This window comes from Dermochelys coriacea, chromosome 5, assembly GCF_009764565.3.
Source record: "Dermochelys coriacea isolate rDerCor1 chromosome 5, rDerCor1.pri.v4, whole genome shotgun sequence".
In the NCBI taxonomy this organism is placed as follows: Eukaryota; Metazoa; Chordata; order Testudines; family Dermochelyidae; genus Dermochelys; species Dermochelys coriacea.
In genome coordinates this window covers 18,553,317-18,574,823 of record NC_050072.1, presented here as the reverse complement: position 1 = coordinate 18,574,823, position 21,507 = coordinate 18,553,317, and the positions used below count along the sequence as shown (strand labels likewise).

The 21,507-nt window shown below is 40.5% G+C and overlaps 1 protein-coding gene across 2 annotated transcripts in view; it reads right to left on the bottom strand.

Moving 5' to 3' along the window:
• DCC (DCC netrin 1 receptor) overlaps positions 1–21,507 on the bottom strand; it is a 975,841-nt gene that overhangs the window by 51,146 nt on the left and 903,188 nt on the right. For both annotated transcript variants that reach the window (XM_038402401.2, XM_038402402.2), the window contains exons 22-24: positions 14,851–14,916; positions 7,784–7,946; positions 2,161–2,387 (exon numbers count right to left, since the gene is read on the bottom strand). In XM_038402401.2, coding sequence (XP_038258329.1) covers positions 2,161–2,387; positions 7,784–7,946; positions 14,851–14,916 — 456 coding nt within the window. The remainder of the gene's footprint in view (positions 1–2,160; positions 2,388–7,783; positions 7,947–14,850; positions 14,917–21,507) is intronic.

Here is a 21,507-nt window from a genome sequence, read left to right as displayed (position 1 = left end):
TACTTATGAACAGATTATAAAGTCTTTGGGGCAGGGATCATTTTTTTGTTGTATGTTTGTGAAGTGCCTAGTGCAATGAAGCTGGGGCCTCTCAGTACTAATCCAAGACAAATTAGAAAAAGAAAAAAGACAAACGGCTATGTAAGGGTTCAAACCCTAAAATCCTGATAGCAACCTCTGATTTTTAGATCATTTTAGAGGTTTTAAATCCAATTAGGTCTGCCATTTTTTTCACACTAAAGCTTGTACCTCTTATGGTAGGTAAGGAATAGAGAGACACAAACTATAGTAGCAGCTGATGAAATCTAAGCATTTACCATCATATATATCACCAAAGAATCTGAAATACTTAAAACCCTATGTGATTTTCCAGACTAACTTGCCTCGGTCATTCATGAGTGACGCAGCCATGCAAACTCATGCCAAATATACTTATATTTTGAATCTATATATTGTTTCTTCTTCCCCACCCCATTACATTTTATTACTGAAAAAAGTTTCTCTAACAAAATGGGAAGCCTGTACAATTTAAGGATAGAAAAGAAAAGCTAGGCTGTCTGTATACTACACTTAAATTGCATTCTTTGTATTAGAGTTTTTTTTCTCTCTGGACCAAATTCTGATCTCACTTACGATGGTGAAACTCTTTTTTACCGTGTTGTCTCTCTGCTCCATTTTTCATTTGATTTTTTTTTGCATTGTATTCCCCCCCACACTCTGTCATTCACTTCCTCCCCCCGCCACCAATAGATTCTCCTAAAGTGGAATGCAAACTCAGGGCTTGTCTACACGGAGACTTAGTGCATTGCAAGCTAGGAATATACAGCATGCTAGCCTGCCGTGTTCACCATGTGGAGCCTGCAACTGCACACTAAAGCACTATAGTACACTTTGACTAGCTGGTTCATACAGTAGGGTCCACATGACCAATGTGTATGTGCAGGCTAGGGCACTGAAGATTTACACCCCAGCTTGCAGTGTATTAATTGACCATGCAGACAAGCTCTCAATAACGTTTGATTTCCAGCTGAAGTTCTGAGCCCATCATGAAAGAATGGAGTAGAAATCAAACATAATGCATATTCTTCTAATTATTAACCGAAGCAAAGTAGCATGTCATTTTGGAAAAATGAAATGTACCTGTTCTGCAGACACTACTGAATTGCTTAATATTTGATTTCTTGAAAAATCATTCTTATCCATTAAAGCAATTGGGAATATTTGATTACGAGAAGCTAAAACCTTCCAATATTGTATAAAATATACTCTGTTTATCAATTGTGGGTCCAGGTGATTTTTTCCTTCCCTCAGATCTCAATTTCAACATATGTATTGTTCCACTTGCATTAGAAGCTACCCATGCAGCTAGTCATGCTGTTATATTAGACAAGAAGTATCTGCCACCATGCCCAGTCACAGTGTTGCCAACTCTCCCAATTTTATCACAAGTCTCCTGATAATTGGTGTGTTTGTTAGAGCCCCAGTTGCTGGAATCTAGACTGGTTATCATCAGAGAATCCCAGATTTCATTTTTTTTATGGCTACAGAGCAAAGCTTGACAGCATGAACTCTAAATACTCCAACATCAGAAGGCAAATAAACAGAATCTAAAATTAATTATTTTTAAATCTCAGGATTTTTTTAAACCAACCATCTGCGGATGGCTTGACTTGTAATTTTTGAATGCCTGGAGCTGGTAATACCACCAGAACTATATTGGGCCTGTTAATCACCGCTGGCATTGGTGGAGGGGGCCTGCAGCAGGGGACTCCCTCAGAGGCACATTTTAGAGCAACCACCGTAGTACCCTTTATGAATGTACATTGCACATTTCCACCCTCTGTTGGCTTGATTCTGCTGGCTGCTCCCTTTGGTGGGTCTAGACTCCCCAGTCCTTATGTCTAGGAGTGCAACAATGGGAGGGTGGCAGGCCCATGTACAAGGATTATGAGCAGCCTTTTCTCTCTCAAATAAAACTGTATCCAGCTAGGCCAAATTTGGACCATAGCACCCAGATTTACTGATTTTAGGACTGACTGTGTTATTCTGCCCCCCCCCCCCCCCCCGAAACTATTTACATATCACTACAGATGCTTGAAGTTAAAAACAACTCCAGGCACAGCTGGAACATTTCAGTGAGCACAATGGCGGTGCTATTACCAGACTGTGAGGCACTCTTGCTGCCCAGCTGAGTTTCAGACTGGCTGTGGCTGACTGGTGTGATGTCTTGACAGCTTTGCATCGGCGAGTCTCTTCCTGAGGGGTCAGAACCTGACGGCTTTTCAATATTCTTCATCTCCATCTCTTCATGGTGTATCCAGAGGTCTGGGGGCCTCAAGTCTTTCTGGCTGCCCTTCCTTTTACCAGCACTATGGGTAGCACGCTTTCTATGGAAAAAGTCAAAATTGAAATCTAAGAAAATGTCCCCCAATAAAAAAACCAAAAACCTTAAAAATTAAGTGATCTCAGGTTACGCAACAAATAAATCCATTTAGATTTTTCCTACAAGGTTTAGGAACCAGTTATCTTGGATCTGGCTGCTATGCCTTTAGGCCTCTAGTGATAAATGTATTATTGCAATATGTTAAATCCCCAGAGCATGGGGGTGAGTACCAGCACGTGTCTCACTGTCTAGCACCAGCTGCTTGCTGATCCATGAAGTGGCACTGGTGTTAGTTCCAGATGAGGCCACTTGCCAAGCCCTTAGAGCTAGACATAAAGGAGTCTCACTGACAGCATATGTTTAGGAGATGAATGAAAGGCGCAAGTGAGAAGAAATACTGCTGTTTACTCCAGGGGGTGGGCTTGGGGCTCAGCAGGGTAGGTCATCTGTGCACCAGCTGATGTGCAACTGGAGAAAAATTCCTTCCAGAAACAATAGGAGAATTGTGAAGTTCCTCTTGGGAAGACTATAATTTCTGATTTAACTACATATAGCAACAGCAATTGAATAGTGCAGAATATATTCCCGTAGCGTCCTGCAGGTCTCATACTTTTCATAAATGGCTACAGCATACATTATATTTCTTAAAAGTATATTAAAACATTGAATTTCTTAGCTTTTGTGTGATAAAAATAGAGTGATATATCCCACAGCAACATTAACTTTCCTCCTTATGTATATTCATTACAATATGTTCTATCCTTACAAGACCATACAGCGTATGTGTGTATGTACACAAAACACGCACGTACACATATTCAGCGACATATGTGCGTCTGCTGTTACAGAAAACGTATGCAACTTAAATATAAATCAAGAGCTCTCTGTTGCAGCTACCTAAAAAGTTTAATTGGAGATGCATTATTTAAACTCACTTTAAGCAATCTAAAATATGGAAAACATGCAGTCCCTCTGTTTTATTTTTAATGGTATTAATTGCAGAACAATCTGCCTGAGCATTCACATAGCATTTTTCATCTGCAGATCTCAAAGCCGTTTACATAAACGGATAAGTATAATCTAATTTACAAGTGAGGAAAGTGAGATACACCTCGATGAGGCCAAAATTTTCAAACTTGGGTGCACATTTAGTCATTAGAAAAACAGCAGCTTGATTTTCACAGGTGCTGAGCAGTCCCAATTCTTATTCAAACTTCAGAAACAGACTTCAAAGAGAAACTGCTGAGCTACAATTCATTTGCAAACTTAACATCATCAGATTGGGCTTGAATAGGCACTGGAGTGGTTGGCTCACTACAAAAGCAATTTTCCCTCTCTTAGTATTGACACCTCCTCATCAATTATTGGGAGTGTACCACATCCACACTAACTAAATTGGCCTTCAACATTGGTTCTCCACTTGTAAGGTAATTCCCTTCTCTTCATGTGCCAATATATATTTATGCCTGTTTCTGTAATTTTCACTCCATGCATCTGAAGAAGTGGGTTTTTTACCCACGAAAGCTTATGCCCAAATAAATCTGTTAGTCTTTAAGGTGCCACCGGACACCTTGTTGTTTTTGTGGATATAGACTAACATGGTTACCCCCTCTGATACCAACTCCTGTTGAGCCACACAAGCTATTCAAGCCAAAAAGCATTTTATACATCTACCGAGTCATCACAGGCCTGATTGAAAGACCATTGAGCCAGGAACGCCTGAGTTCTAATTCTGCTCTGCCATTTATTTACTTGATCAAGTTGCAATCAATAAAATGAATAACATTTACTTACTGCAGCTATCTCACATGGGAGTCATGAACATTCATTTGTTTGTAAAGTGCTTTGAAGATATATGGTGCTGAGTGCAACTATTATTAAACCTTAAATGCCTTTTTTGGAATTGAATTAAAAATTAAGATGTACTACTCTGTACTTTTTAACTTTGCAATACACACAGACAGAGTATGGTATTATACAGTACACCTTGTGGAATTCACTAAGACACAGTACACGTTGAATCTTTTAAGAATGCTCTTTCCACTTTGCTGAAACATTGCCTTTTGTTATGCAGACACTATCCTAACCAGCTTGGATGAGGCAAATAAGTGAAGACATAGCTGATAACTCATTAGCATCAGACCTTGGAAAGGATGTTTTGTCCCCTGCAGGAGAACAGCTTTTTTTCTCTGATTTAAACCAATTACTGTACCATATCATAAGTCTTACAGCAGATAGGGATTCTATCTCCCTGCAGCTGTAGACAAATAAATAGAAGAGAAGCTCAATGAAGCCCTTTGCAATTCACCCCATTTGCCCTGACAGCATCGTACATATAACAGTTGTCTGCACTTTTGTTTTTGTAACAGGCTACAATAAAGGGAATGCAGCTGATATAAAGGTGCTAGTAAGAAAAAAATCTCTTTACAAATGAGAAGTGATTTCACTTTCAGCTCAGTTATTTCCTGCAGGTTACCATGAAAGGAGTGGAAATGACACGTCTTCCCTACCACCATTCACACCACCAACAAATGCAACCTAATGCCTGGCAGGCAAGAGTCAAAAACATAAGCTGCAGCTAATGATCAATGTCAAGGTGGGAGATGCAAAGAGAAAGGAAAAAAACAGAAGACATATCCCAAGAGAAAACTGCAGAGACCTACTGAGGATGTCTAGGGCTGTTGACTTATTTGCCTGAATTTTATTTTGCTTTTCTTTAAGTCTCCACCTAGCTTCTCCTATCTCTGTATACATTTGCTACCATTAGTTATAATAGTACCTTGCCGGTAATCTTTATTTATTTCTCATATTTTTCCTTTACTCACTTCAGATGCCTAACATCATATTCACTACCTGACAACTTCTGAAGGACAACCTCCTATCATCTAGCTGCTGTGCTCTGGAGTGGCTTAGGAACAGAGGATTTACCTAACTGGATCAGACTAGAGGTCCACCTATACCAGTACCTTGCTTCTTGCAGTGGCCAATACCGGAGTTTTTTGAACCTCTCAGGTTTTAATTTACATTGCACATGTGAGATTTCATGGTCTTAGCTTGCTGCAAAGGCCATTAATAAGCATTATATTATACAATCTAAGCATAATGTCGTTTACCATCCAATCCTGATAAACTCCTTCAACAGTGAAGTTCATGGGTTGGCTATATACTGCATAAAGTAGAATCACAGACACATAGGGCTGGAAGGAACCATAAGATGTCATCTATTTCATCTCTCTATGCTGAGGCAGGATTAAGCATATCTAGACAATCACTGCCAGATATTTGTTTAACCTGTTCTTAAAAATATCCCGTGATGGGGATTCCACAACTTGTGCTTAACTATCCTTATTGTTAGAAAGTTTTTCTTAATATGTAACCTAAAGCCCTTCAATGCAAACAAAGCTGATTATTTTTTGTCCTACCCTCGGTGGACATGGAGAGCAATTGATCACTGTCCTCTTTATTACAACCTTTTCCATATGTGAAGACTGTGACCATGTCCCCCGAAAGCCTTCCCTGGTCTAGTCTAAACATGGCCAATTCTTTTAACCTTTAGTCATATTTTTAATATCTTTAATTTTCTCTCTATTTATTGCCCTTTACTTTATGTAATTTTGTCTCATTGTTTACTTGTACTCTTCCATCTGTCTCTCCATCTGTTGTCTCTTGTCATATACAGAGATTGTAATGTCTTTGGGGCAGAGACCATATTTATATTCTGTGTTTCTCCAGTGCCTAGCACAATGGGGTCCTGGTCGATGCCAAACAAATAAATACATATATACACACATACATGTGGATACTAAGGAGATGTGTTATATACAGAAGTTAAATTGCCTGATCTTTTATTAATGAATAGTAAGGCTGCACATGAGGATGTGGCACAGGGCTGCCCCCGGCACTGGCCAATGAGGGCAAACAGCTGTAGTTCCCACCTGAGGGAAGTACCAGTGGCCATGTTCTGTGTGCATGCCAGTAAACCTTGAGTACTACAGAGGATACAACTACTGAGATGTTTCAGAATGTGAGGCAATTCAACGAACTTCAAGAGCTGTAGCTCCTGCTGTAGGTACAAAAGAATAACGTAAACCTGACCTCTTAATCATCCCGCTTTCCTGCTTTTTATAGACATCTAAATTACTGGAAAGCTAGTATGGCTGAAACATTATTCCTCCTTGAAGTCAGAGACAGAAAATAGGTTAGCTATTAGGTTTGCTAATCCATCCCTCTGTCAGTACAGTGTTTTCCTACAGTATATTTTATAGTGCTTTGCCCACTCATGTTTTAAATGCCTCAAGGATGGCCTTCCCTGCTCTTGGGAGATTACTGTATACTACACTATTCTAAACTTTCATTGTTAGGAAGGTTTTGCTCATATTCAACATGAATCAACCTTTTCTTGATGTCATCTCATTCACAGGTTTTGAAACTTACTGATGATTTTAAAATCAGAGGCAAGTCCACATTGGAAGCTGGATCTAAAACCCCTTGTTTCATCCCAGGTATCTCTTCATAATGGTCTGAACAAGAGGATCCAACACCCTCAAATTTGAGGAAGTTTGGCTTCTGACTTTTCAATTACAGACCTTGAGCCTGAATTTACTTGTTTATTTATTTATTTTTGTGTAATGACTTTCCCCCTTCTCCCACACTTTCAGTATAAAAGGTTTGGTTTTGGTTAACATAGTCTCCTCATCCTCCAATCTCTTTTACACAGTAGCAATCCAATAAGAGCTTTAGGCCGCATTCAAAGCCCATTGCAGTCAACAGAAAGGCTCCCATTGTCTTGCCTGGGCTTCGGGGCCAGACTTTTCAAGAGCTTGGAACCCACAACTGAAGCTGATTGTCAAAATAGCTTAGCATTCAACATGTTGAGCTCTTCTAAAAACCTGGACACTTATTTTGGTCTAAATAGGGACTAAATTTTTTGAAAATCAGCCTTGAGTGTAGGTAATAAACTCTTTTGGAAATTTGGCTCCCAGTTACTATATCATACTATAAACTCCCCTGCCTCTGAGCTTGATAAGTCAAAGCTAATTTCAGCAGACGGTGAAACAATTTAGTCACATAAGAATGGCCATACTGGGTCAGACCAAAAGTCCATCTAGCCCAGTATCCTGTCTTCCGACAGTGGCCAATCGCAGATGCCCCAGAGGGAATTCCCGTATGACAGGGAAATTCTCTCCACTGGCCAGCTGCATCCAGTTTCTGGAACTTTTGCATCCTCTAAGTGGCACACAGTGGCTGGATCTGATTACATATTTCAGTCTGTGATGCCACATCCTCTAAATGCTCATTTGAGGACCTGGCTCATACCATCTTTGAAACTTAACAACAGAAAAGACATTAAAAAGTGGTCACTTTTTTGTCTGTTTGTTCAGGTATTTGACAGCAACATACTTCCTCTGTTGTGCTGAAGAACGCCTGGTGCAGATCACAGCCACGATCACCACCACCACCACCGTAATGACCCCAACTGTGACCACAATGATTACTAGAAGGTTGCTGTTCTTCTGAGGCGTTACACTGCCGTGTGGAGGGTGCATCTGCCCTATGGGAGGTTCTGAAAAAATATAAATGATGAGAGAGTTTCAGCAGCAAAATTTAACAACAGAATATAAAAAATAGATGTCATGTACAACAACAGTTGGCAGAGACTGCTAGATCCGGAGTATAGACCTTTTGCCCATCAGATTGCCTGGATAAGTTTTGTCCCCAGTTGAGAGAGACAAGGAAAAAAAATATTTTATGGCACACAAATACTTCTATGATATAATTGATGAAAGGTCATGGTTTATGAGAAATAGCCTACTTATTTCATGCAGGAAGACAAATTGCTTGACACATTATGATCACAATTTACCCCCCTTCTCCTTCAGAAGCCACCCATAAAAGAGGCACAATTTAAAGCCTGTCTGGGGTGTGTGAATTCTACTTAAAAACAGACAGTGGGTTCAGAATGGTGTCATAAAGCACTGAAATTTATGTTTCACTGTGTTTCAGTGGTATAGCAAACAGGAAAATATTGAAGCAGTAAGGACTGAGGTGCAAGGTGTTTACTGGAGATTAATGACCAGCTGCTGGGAGTTGTTGGCTATCAGCTCATTATTGCTATTAGCAGCTAAAACTGAAAAAAAAGCAATATGCATTTTTATTCCTTTCATAGCCTCTATTGATATTTACCGGAAATTAATGTCTTGTGTATTAGCCAATCTGAATGTGTGATTCATCTCTCAAGATTCCATTCAGCTCATAATCAGCCACACATTATATTCTATTGTATTTATTGATATAGCTCCTCTGATGCAAGGTGTTAATCACGCTTCACTTGGAACATAATAGCAGATAGAGAGGTCAATTCAATGGAATGACAAGACTGGACGCCAAATGATCAGGTTACATCATTTTAGGTTTCAGATCCCAATACCACTGACTTCAAAGATTGGGCCCTTGCTCACTAGCTTTTATGGATGCTATTACGTGGTGGATGGCACATTTTTCAACTGCGTTGACAGCTTCTTGCATAATTTACATAGAAAAATAATTACTCCCCTTGCATACCATCCAGAGAAAGCCCAATCATGCAGTCTTTATTCAACAAAATTTGCATTTCGGTCAAAGGAACTTTTTTCCTGAGTAAAGACTGAAGGTTCAGGATCATACATTACAGACACTAGCGTAGGACAATATGAAATTTGGTTATTTTGTCTGCTAATGGATCCCATAAAGACTAAGAGCTCAGGAAAACCAAGAGATGATGACACTCAAGTTTGGAGAACTTGTCAATAACTTCATGAGCAGAGTCTGTCAAGAGTTTTCAGACAGCGGCATCATCCCAAAAGCCCATCTGTAACTTTAAAAAAAGTGATTGTGAAGTCATTTTACCTTCTTTGCTTTGAATGAGCAAATGACAAAGGTCAAAGCTTTATAAATTGCCATTTTAACTAGTGATAACTGTAATTTTATTGTAATTTTCTATCTTCATTCTGTACTGTAGTGTCATTTCTTTATATAACAAATTAATTTGTTTAAATAAATTGACTTTTTCTCATAGTTCTTTTTCAGGCAATGGAACATGACAAGCTGTTGTGAGTTTCATGGCTTTTGTCATTAGAAGACCTAATACAGGAATTCAGTAGTTTTTCATTTCCATATTGTATATAAGGTATATGACATGTATAGTAAACACTGTAAAACAAATTAGCCCTTTCTCCTTCCTTAGTTCATGCCTCCATCCTCTGTTATCTCCGCAAAACTCAATTTTTCCATGAAGCCAACAACTATTAACCCAGATCCATAAAATCTGCTAAACCAAGCAAAATAAACAAGCTGCAAGACAGAACCTTTCTGAAGGCTTTTCAGTAAATTTTGTCTCAAAAGTCTACTTAGAGTATAAGCTTCACAGAGCATGGATTGTGCCTTCTGTGTCTTGTATGGAGCACGTGGTTGATTCTTAAATAATAATTATTATTCCTAAAAAAACAGTAAACAAATGGCAGGTCTGGTGTTCCACTCTTAACTAGTGAAGTAGGAGTAAGTCCATGGATGTAATACTAGTATAAAATTGATACAAGATGGAGGAAATTGCTAACGGCTTATTTTAGTTTTTCTCTTGCAACCCAGGATAGTGATTCATATAATAAAGTACTGACTGGATTTGTCTGATCATTATTAAGGTTACTGAATCCATGTTGACACATTTTCCTCCAAACAAGATGTCCTGGACTCCAAACCCCTCTCGACCTCTTTGAAGCCAGGAACAGCCAACCAACAGGAATAGACACAGGAAACTTCAAAAAAATACCATAACAACAACTTAAAAGACATATCCAGACAGTAGTAATCATTTAGGCACACACATTACCTTTACCTATATAAACCACAAATTGATATTTTCTAGAGGTAATAGGAAGGGTTTTCTTTTTAAAAAAATTACTGTATCTCTCACGTCTTAATATAACACTTCCTGAAAAAGACTGAAGAAGCTTCTATTAAAAAAGAACAGCATGTTAAATATCAGCCTTCATCCTATTTTTCACACAACATAATATCCTTTAGAAACATCCATATTTTCTATAGTTTTCTCAGGGACTTAAGACTACTCAGTAAATATGAATTATCTGGAATCAAGAAGCCTCAGATTGATTATTTGGAATTTAAACAAGATTGTTCAGCATCACAGAAGTAGCATATAGCAATGCAAATGTAATTATTAGGTATTTCTGCACTTCTTCCCCAAGGGTGTCCAATGTCCCCCAAACAAGCCATTATTTTACTGTGCAACTTCTTTCTCTACTACACGCTGTAGGCATGTATCAAGGTTCCTTCCCCACTCTGAACTCTAGGGTACAGATGTGGGGACCTGCATGAAATACCCCCTAAGCTTATTCTTACCAGCTTAGGTTAAAACTTCCCCAAGGTACAAACTGTTTTACCTTTTGTCCCTGGACCTTATGCTGCCACCACCAAGGTGTCTAACTAAAATAACAGGGGAAGTGCCCACTTGGAAACGTTTCCCCCCAAAAATATCTCCCCAAGTACTACACCCCCTTTCCTGGGGAAGGCTTCATAAAAATCCTCACCAATTTGCATAGGTGAACACAGATCCAAACCCTTGGATCTTAAGAACAATGAAAAAGCAATCAGGTTCTTAAAAGAAGAATTTTAATTGAAGAAAAAGTAAAAGAATCACCTCGGTAAAATCAGGATGGTAAATACCTTAGAGGGTAATCAGATTCAAAACACAGAGAATCCCTCTAGGCAAAACCTTAAGTTACAAAAAGACACAAAAACAGGAATAACATTCCATTCAGCACAACTTATTTTATCAGCCATTTAAACAAAACAGAATCTAACGCATATCTAACTAGATTGCTTACTAATACTTTACAGGAGTTCTGACCTGCATTCCTGCTCTGGTCCCAGCAAAAGCATCACACAGATGGAGAGGACCCTTGGTTCCCCCCCTCCCGCCTTTGAAAGTATCTTGTCTCCTCATTGGTCATTTTGGCCAGGTTCCAGCGAGGTTATCTTTACCTTTATCTTTACAGGTGAAAGGGTTTTTCCTCTGGCCAGGAGGGATTTAAAGGTGTTTACCCTTCCCTTTATATTCATGAGAGCATGTAGGTAAGTATAGTGGCCAGTAGGTTTCCGGTATAGGGTGGTATTTATGTGACCTATACTTACCTACATGCCTCCAGCTTTCATCCAGACCACACCACACAATCTACTATCTACAGCCAAGCTCTACCATACAACCGCATTTGCTCCAACCCCTCAGACAGAGGCAAACACCTACAAGATCTCTATCAAGCGTTCTTGCAACTGCAATACCCACCTGCTGAAGTGAAGAAACAGATTGACAGAGCCAGAAGAGTACCCAGAAGTTACCTACGACAAGACAGGCCCAACAAAGAAAATAACAGAACGCCACTAGCCATCACCTTCAGCCACCAACTGAAACCTCTACAACGCATCATCAAGGATCTACAACCTATCCTGAAGGACAACTCATCATTCTCACAGATCTTGGGAGACAGGCCAGTCCTCGCTTACAGACAGCCCCTCACCCTGAAGCAAATACTCACCAGCAACCACACACCATACAACAAAAACACTATCCTGGCAACAAAGCCCATTGCCAACTGTGTCCACATATCTATTCAGGGGACACCATCATAGGGCCTAATCGCATCAGCCACACTATCAGAGGCTCGTTCACCTGCACATCTACCAATGTGATATATGCCATCATGTGCCAGCAATGCGCCTGTGCCATGTACATTGGCCAAACCGGACAGTCTCTACATAAAAGAATCAATGGACACAAAGCAGACGTCAAGAACTATAACATTAAAAAAACAGTCGGAGAACACTTCAATCTCTCTGGGCACTCGATTACAGACATAAAAGTGGCAATATTACAACAAAAAACCTTCAAAAACAGACTCCAATGAGAGACTGCTGAATTGGAATTAATTTACAAACTGGATACAATTAAATTAGGCTTGAATAAAGACTGGGAGTGGATGTGTCATTACACAAAGTAAAACTATTTCCCCATGTTTGTTTTCCCCCCCTACTGTTCCTCAGACTTTCTTGTCAACTGCTGGAAATGGCCCACCTTGATTATCACTACAAAAGGTTTTTTTTCTCTCCTGCTGGTAATAGCTCACCTTACCTGATCACTCTTGTTACAGTGTGTATTGTAGCACCCATTGTTTCATGTTCTCTGTGTATATAAAATCCACCTACTGTATTTTCCACTGCATGAATCCGATGAAGTGAGCTGTAGCTCATGAAAGCTTATGCTCAAATAAATTTGTTAGTCTCTAAGGTGCCACAAGTACTCCTTTTCTTTTTGCAGATACAGACTAACACGGCTCCTACTCTAAAACTAAGTTGGGTACTTAATAGCTGGATCTGATTTTGTCTAAGATACCATTACTAAGTTCCTGGTAACAGCAGGAGCTGTGTCTAAAATATGAAGCATACATATGTCAACTGGCAAAATATAGCAAGGAAAGGTTACTGAGTTCAGTATTCCCTGCCTGTCATGTCTGACTTAATTTGTTAGGTGCCTTGCAATAATTGTGTATTTTCCAGACTGGCTTTGTATAGCACCTCAGTTCTTCTCATTTGTTCAATAATGTGAAAACTAAAGCTCCATTAGGTAACTGGGGAGGAAAAGGTGTTGATAGCATATCTAAAACTCAGTAGATAGTGGTCAGATTCAGTTAATCTTTAGTAATCCACAGCTTTTCCTCTTGTGTCTTGCTATATCAGCTCAGGTTTAATTAAGATTGCATTTGCCAACAGGAAGTTTAACACACTGAAACAAAATGCCATGAAATACTTTTTATGATGTTTTCCCTTTTTAAGATCTTTTGGTTCTCTGTTTTATTTCTTATATTTCCTTCTTATCATGGTTCTTATGATGTGAGATAAAACTAAAATATCTCCTACGAAGAAAATAGCTAACTAGTTTTACAATAAGCTTCTACTAGGGAAAGAATCTCTTTTTGACTGGAAATATGACAGGGGATTTATTTATTTATTTATTTTACTTTGCTGGGTCAGCTTGAAACAGTCAAAACAGATTTCTTTTTAATTTGTCACACACAAAATAGAGGGCTTCCTTTCTGATATGCTTTTTAAAATGGAATAATTTCCTCTTTCTGTGGTTTACAATTGCTAAATCTACAATACATATAATAACTATTTAATCATGGTTAGAAGCTGCCAAGGGATAATTAAATTTTCTCAATTATCTATTTCATTTTACTCTTTAATCTCCTTTAATCTCTTTTCTCTTACAGGCTACTTTGCACCAGTGCTTACAGAGATACCTCAGTTGGATATGGAATGTAATACTACTACAGGCTGCCTCATAGCAAACTCTTATCAATATCAGCCTTGTTTAAATTTCACTTAACTCCACCTGGTCTTCCTCTCTCAAGTGTACTAAGATCCATTAATGTCTATCTAAACTACAGGATCTGAAATTTGATTTCAACTCATCAAAACTGTTATTCCTCTTCCTCTACTGGCCTAGGGCATACAGGGGAACCAGTAGACATGATATATCTTGATTTTAGAAATCTTTGATTTTTGACACAGTCTCACATGACATTCTCATAAGCAAACTAGGGAAATGTGGTCTAGATGAAATTCCTACAAGGTGGGTGCACAGCTGGCTGAAAGACCTTTCTCAAAAAGTAGTTATCAATGGTGCGCTGTCAAAATGGGAGAGTGTATTTAGTGGAGTCCCACAGAGGTAATTCCTAGGTCTGGTTCTATTCAATATTTTCATTCATACTTGAATAATGCAGTGGAGAGTATGCTTATAAAATCTGTGGATAACACCAAGCTGGAAGAGGTTGCAAGCACTTTAGAGGACAGGATTAGAATTCAAAATGACCTTGAAAAATTATAGAATTGGTCTGAAATCAACAAGAAGACTGAGGGGGGACATAACAGTCTGCCATTCTGTTATAATGAGGATAGTGATCAATTGTTCTTCATATCCACTGAAGGTAGGACAAGAAGTAATGGGCTTAATATACAGCAAGAGAGACTTTGGTTAGGACACATGTCTAATTATAAGGGTAGTTAGAAACTCTGAAATAGGCTTCCAAGGGAGGTTGTGGAATCCCCATGACTGGAGGTTTTTAAGAAAACTTTGGACAAACACCTGTCAGTAATGGGCTAGGTTTACTTTGGTCTGCCTCAGAGCAGGAGCTTGATGACCTTGAGGTCCCCTTTCCAATTCCACATTTCTATGATTCTGTGACACAAACTATCATCCTATGAATGGGATTTTGAAACTCTCACCCATATATGAATGGAACAACCTTATAAGTGGTGAAGAAGGTGGTGAGGAGGGAGAGAGAGGATGGGGTTTGCTGCTGAAAATGGACTTAATAATCAAACTTAATTAGATTGAGTCTAGTTTAGTTTATATTTACCATTGAGGCTGCTTCTGTCAATCAAGTTTGTGTCAACTGGCCAATAGGCCCCATCTCCATGACGACCTGTTAACAGAAAAGCATGAGTCAGAAACAGCATGACAGATAAACTGATCTAAGTGTGATCTGCTTCTTGAAACAGAGTACATCTGACAATATTTAAGCCATTAGAGAGTGAGGGGAAAAGTAAATCTGTATATGCATGAGAAAATCTGTCATAAAAATCAACTTCTAAATGAAGTGGAATTTCAAGCCTTTGAGAGGCTTGCCTTTTTAAATTCTTTCTCCAATAGTCCTTGTTAAAAGGACAAAATAAGGTGAGGCAGTAGTAACAGTCAGAATGTTCTTCCTCAAAAGCTGACAGATCTGATGGAAAAGTTAGTTCATAGCACAGATGAAAGACATAATATTGGGCTTCCCTCACATTTATGTGGCTTATTTTCATTGATGGCTCCCAGTTGACATTTCTTAGAGTGCAAGTAAATTGTCATTATTATTCTACAAGGTGGCAGTACCTCTCATCTAGTGTCTGGGTGTCTAGTATTTCTTCTGTTACTTGCCACAGAAGATAAGTTTAATATTTAATTATATTCTTATATGGGGAAAGTAACCCCTGTATAGTTTAGTTTATAAACTGATGTTCTTTGGGGTTCTATACTTAATATTGAATCAAATCAGTCAGAAGAATGTAAGAACACTGTAAAATTGTCAAATAGTATTCCACAAGATATTAAGCAAAAAAAAAAATCATTTTATTCCATCCCCAGAAATACTATTTTTCATGGAATTGCCATTTTTTACATTGAAAATGCAGGAATTTCAAAACGGATATGAAGTGATTATTGTTCTAAAGAAACTACAAAATCTCCTTTAAAATTAATATTTGTTGTTTTTAAGAAAAGAATATTTGCCCCATTTCACATGTTTTACACAAATGTGGAAAATAAGGAAAACTTTCACTTCTGAGATGTTCATATTTTGAACTTAATTTTTATATGCTTATACCACTAAGCAATTTTAGGCCCAAATTCAAAATGGTGGCTATGGCCACCTTGAGCCACCCAGGAGATGAATCTGTGATGTTGCCAGGGCTATGCTTATGCCTTCCCCATTCCTGGTAGATGGGGCATGTCAGGGTTGGTAGGGGGCAGTGTAGAGCTCTGCTATACTATGTTTATCTTCTACTGGTATAAGATCAATCAAGGACCGTAAACCACTGGTAGAATGTAGTACAGCTCAGGTGCAGGACAGAATCTGAGTACTTTGCCAGTCTAGGAATCCTATACCAGCAACATACTGCTAATATGGATGCAGCTTATACTAGCAAATCTGTGCTCTTGGCAGTATTGCTTATTCCACCCCCATCCCTCTCAGCAAAACAAGCTGTACCAGTAAAAGTGCAATTTTGCATTTATTACTGCATTTACATTAGGGGCTTCTGCTGGAACATCTACGTTTGTCAGGGTGGGATTGCACTCTTTCACACCCCTAACCATTGCAGCAATACAGCAGACACCTGTAGTGTCGGCATGGCCTGAGTAATGTACTTTCCCAATAGATAACGAAGTGACTAAGTAGATGGTATACTTCCCTCTGAGTTCGTAATAAATCAGCGTCCTAGCATGGAGTCATAGAGTCTTGATACTTCCATTTTTCAGATGAGACATAAAAATGAGCTGATGACCAATTGTGGATAATAAAGAACCCAGGAAAAGTTAGAAAAGTTGTATGGGGGCATTTAACCCCAAATGTTCTAATTAAATCCCAGCTCTGGTATCTAGTGTTTAGCTACTTCAAATCCCTCAGTAGTTGCAGCTGGAAAACATTTTCTTCACTTCCTACCATACACTACCATTATATTTGTGCATTGTTAAACAGTTGCAGCGTTTCATTCTAGAGGTAGCTGCGTTTTGGGGGAGTATAAAGTGATCCCTATGTATAATTTTGTCTATCAATTTGTAAAGTGCTTTGCAATGAAAGGAACTATATAAATGTAAGATCATTATCATCATAGGTGACTTCAACATAATCATCTTTTCAATCAGCATAATTGCACAGCAGGGTTGTACAATATTTAGCTGAAACAAGTAATAGACGAAAGTAAAATGAATGTAGGATGCACAGTAACTCTATTTACAAAAACTGCACTGTATATAAGTAATATTCCTGGGTTTGCACTAGAAGCTTTCAATATATGGGAATAAATTGTCAATAGAACCAAGTAAATTGGGTGTCTCAGTGGGAGATGCTGGTGGGTACTCAGTATTTGTTTAAAAATGTGTCCTTACTTAGGCATCTAAGTGGGAGTTGATCTCTTTTAAAAATCTAGCCCCTACTGTCTGCTTTAACATCTCTCTGCAATTTAAGATATTAGAACTTTTCAAGGCATTACATGTCACATTAATTGATATACAAATATTTTAGAAACTGGAGGCCAATTTAAGATTTCATGATCCTCATGAAATCATGGATTGAGTAATTGAGCAAAGTACAAACAACAGAGCTATTTCAGAGTCCTAAGGCCAGAAGTGACGTTCAGATCATCTAGTCTGACCTCCTGCACATCATAGGCAACAAAACCTACCCACTTATCCCTGCACTCAGCCCAATAATCTGAATTAGACTACAGTATTTACACCTCCCAGGAGACTAAATTTTTCTGTCTCACAGGCAGAGAATAGGAAGGACTGAGGTGCCGCAACAGCTAAACCCTCTGCAATGGCAGGGAATTGATTTGGTGAGACTTCTTCTAAGTTCATTTTCAACTGAATTGCCCTACAGGCAAACCATGGTGAACCTGACCAGAGTAAGAGGAACACTGGGATTCCAAAGATCAAATAACACTTACTACAGGGCTAGGTTAAAGCACAGGTAATATAGGCTTGTACCTAGAGACCCAGCTTTTGAAGTCGTATGATTATAAATAAAATAGCTGCAATAGTTATTCTTGAAAGTGTGACCCAGAGGTAATCAACACAGTGATGTTGGTCTGAGTGGGCATACATCATGAAATAATAGCACTGAAAGGTATAAACAGCGCTATACATCTTCCTGGATGTTACCGCCAAGAATTGCTGTGTAGCGGGGTGGTCACCCACTCCTGCCCTGAAGGGCCTGAAATCAGCCCTGGGAGAGGGCTAAGGCTGGGAGAGGGCTGCTGCTAGGGAAAGCAGCAAGCCTCGGCTGATTGGGGAAACAGTCATAGCTGCGGCCACGCGACAATCAGTGCCCAGCTGGCCTTTATAAGAGGGCAATGGGCCAGGAGGACACACTCTTTCTCTAGATGTTGAGAGGGAGGGCCTAACTTCTGGGAGCTGAGCAGGGTACCTAAAGTGGAGTAGGGATGGGGAAAGGCCAGAGGAGCTGGAGAACTCTAGCCTGGGAAACCCCCAGGCTGCAGGCCTTGATGAAGGCCTAGGAAAAGGATACTGGGGTTGCAGAAGCAGCAGGTCCAAACCCTCCTTGCTGATGATGAGTGGCAATTATGCTGCAGTCCGCCCCAGGAAGCAGCAGCTAGATGGTTACTGGCAGTAGCCAAAGACTGAGGTGAGGTGGGGATAGAGGGTGGGGATTCCCCGGGGTGGGAGGAGACCCAGATCTGCGGGGGTACTGCCAGGGGGCAGCACCCCAGTGTGAAAGGGGCATAGGGGTCTGGGAGGGACTCGGGCCCAGCGGCAAGTGGGTCACTGGCCTGCACAGGGTGCTCCGGAGGCTAGAAATGCTAATTCCCTGGACAACCAGAAGGAGGTGTCACGGGGTATCGCAGTGTCCCACCCCACCAAATGCTGCTTATAGGAACATAAGAATAGCCATACTGGGAGCAGACTAATGGTCCATCTAGCCCAGTATCCTGTCTTTGATAGTGGTGAGAGTTTCTTCAGGTATGTTGGCAACAAGAAGAAAGCCAAGGAAAGTGTGGGCCCCTTACTGAATGAGGGAGGCAAGCTAGTGACAGAGGATGTGGAAAAAGCTAATGTACTCAATGCTTTTTTTGCCTCTGTTTTCACTAACAAGGTCAGCTCCCAGACTGCTGTGCTGGGCAACACAAAATGGGGAAGAGATGGCCAGCCCTCTGTAGAGATAGAGGTGGTTAGGGACTATTTAGAAAAGCTGGACGTGCACAAGTCCATGGGGCCGGACGAATTGCATCCGAGAGTGCTGAAGGAATTGGCGGCTGTGATTGCAGAGCCCTTGGCCATTATCTTTGAAAACTCGTGGCGAACGGGGGAAGTCCCGGATGACTGGAAAAAGGCTAATGTAGTGCCCATCTTTAAAAAAGGGAAGAAGGAGGATCCTGGGAACTACAGGCCGGTCAGCCTCACCTCAGTCCCTGGAAAAATCATGGAGCAGGTCCTCAAAGAATCAATCCTGAAGCACTTAGAGGAGAGGAAAGTGATCAGGAACAGTCAGCATGGATTCACCAAGGGAAGGTCATGCCTGACTAATCTAATCGCCTTTTATGATGAGATTACTGGTTCTGTGGATGAAGGGAAAGCAGTGGATGTATTGTTTCTTGACTTTAGCAAAGCTTTTGACACGGTCTCCCACAGCATTCTTGTCAGCAAGTTAAGGAAGTATGGGCTGGATGAATGCACTATAAGGTGGGTAGAAAGCTGGCTAGATTGTCGGGCTCAACGGGTAGTGATCAATGGCTCCATGTCTAGTTGGCAGCCGGTGTCAAGTGGAGTGCCCCAGGGGTCGGTCCTGGGGCCCGTTTTGTTCAATATCTTCATAAATGATCTGGAGGATGGTGTGGATTGCACTCTCAGCAAATTTGCGGATGATACTAAACTGGGAGGAGTGGTAGATACGCTGGAGGGGAGGGATAGGATACAGAAGGACCTAGACAAATTGGAGGATTGGGCCAAAAGAAATCTAATGAGGTTCAATAAGGATAAATGCAGGGTCCTGCACTTAGGATGGAAGAATCCAATGCACCGCTACAGACTAGGGACCGAATGGCTCGGCAGCAGTTCTGCGGAAAAGGACCTAGGGGTGACAGTGGACGAGAAGCTGGATATGAGTCAGCAGTGTGCCCTTGTTGCCAAGAAGGCCAATGGCATTTTGGGTTGTATAAGTAGGGGCATAGCGAGCAGATCGAGGGACGTGATCGTTCCCCTCTATTCGACACTGGTGAGGCCTCATCTGGAGTACTGTGTCCAGTTTTGGGCCCCACACTACAGGAAGGATGTGGATAAATTGGAAAGAGTACAACGAAGGGCAACAAAAATGATTAGGGGTCTAGAGCACATGACTTATGAGGAGAGGCTGAGGGAGCTGGGATTGTTTAGTCTGCAGAAGAGAAGAATGAGGGGGGATTTGATAGCTGCTTTCAACTACCTGAAAGGGGGTTTCAAAGAGGATGGCTCTAGACTGTTCTCAATGGTAGCAGATGACAGAACGAGGAGTAATGGTCTCAAGTTGCAATGGGGGAGGTTTAGATTGGATATTAGGAAAAACTTTTTCACTAAGAGGGTGGTGAAACACTGGAATGCGTTACCTAGGGAGGTGGTAGAATCTCCTTCCTTAGAGGTTTTTAAGGTCAGGCTTGACAAAGCCCTGGCTGGGATGATTTAACTGGGACTTGGTCCTGCTTTGAGCAGGGGGTTGGACTAGATGACCTTCTGGGGTCCCTTCCAACCCTGATATTCTATGATTCTATGATTCTATGAGTGCCAAATAATTCAGAGGGAATGAACAGAACAGGGCAATTTTGAGTGACCCATCCCCTGTTGTCCAGTCCCAGCTTGTGACAGTTGGAGATTGGGGTTGTGTAATTGACCATCTTGGCTGATAGCCATTGATGGACCCATTCTCTATGAGATGCTTAGGACAGCCCTGAAAACACTCATTGTACGGCAGGAAAAGAGTGCAGCCATACCTACTTACCTAAGCAAATATACCCCAACTTCTGGGGTAAATAATGGGGGGTCCTCTGCTGCCACCCCTTCCTCTCATGCTTCTGTTCTTGGGGGAAAGGAGGATGCCCCATGATGCTCTGGTAGGGGAGGGGGAACTGTGCCACTGTGCAAGGGGTGAGGGAAGCACAAGCAGTGAGGTTAGAGCCATGGGGGATCCTGTGTTGTGATGTCCACAGATTGCCTTACTCTGCCCCAATCTACTTTTCTCATAAAAGGAAAGCTTCTAAAATGCCTTTCTGGGGGGGAAATCAGCTTCCTGGCAAAGGAAAATGATTTAGTTTTATGTATGAAAGCATATGGTCTAACTTTTGATAAGTGTTGATTAGACTGATAACAGGGCAGAGAAATAAATAATACTTAAGCCCAGCACACAATATTTCAACAAAACTAGCTATCACCAGTGGCTAAAATTGGATTTATGGTAATATAGATTTATTCTGGTATTAAGATAAACTAACAAACACAATTGTTCAACATTTTGATTATCTTGGAAATCTACACATTTAGGAGGCTGTAAAGCTGTAAGGTAAATCTTCAACACAGCATGTTGGAAGCTAGATGCTAAAGAGTAAATGGTGCTGGTGCAGGACTATTAAAACTGTACTTCAAGCCAACATGCCTCCTTGGAAGCTTTCTTCATCTAGCTCTGTGTGGAGTTTACCACATTCTTCCTTTTGAAAAGTAAAATGATGCACAAGTCCATTGCTACTTTGAGCCCAAGTGCTTCATTCTGGCT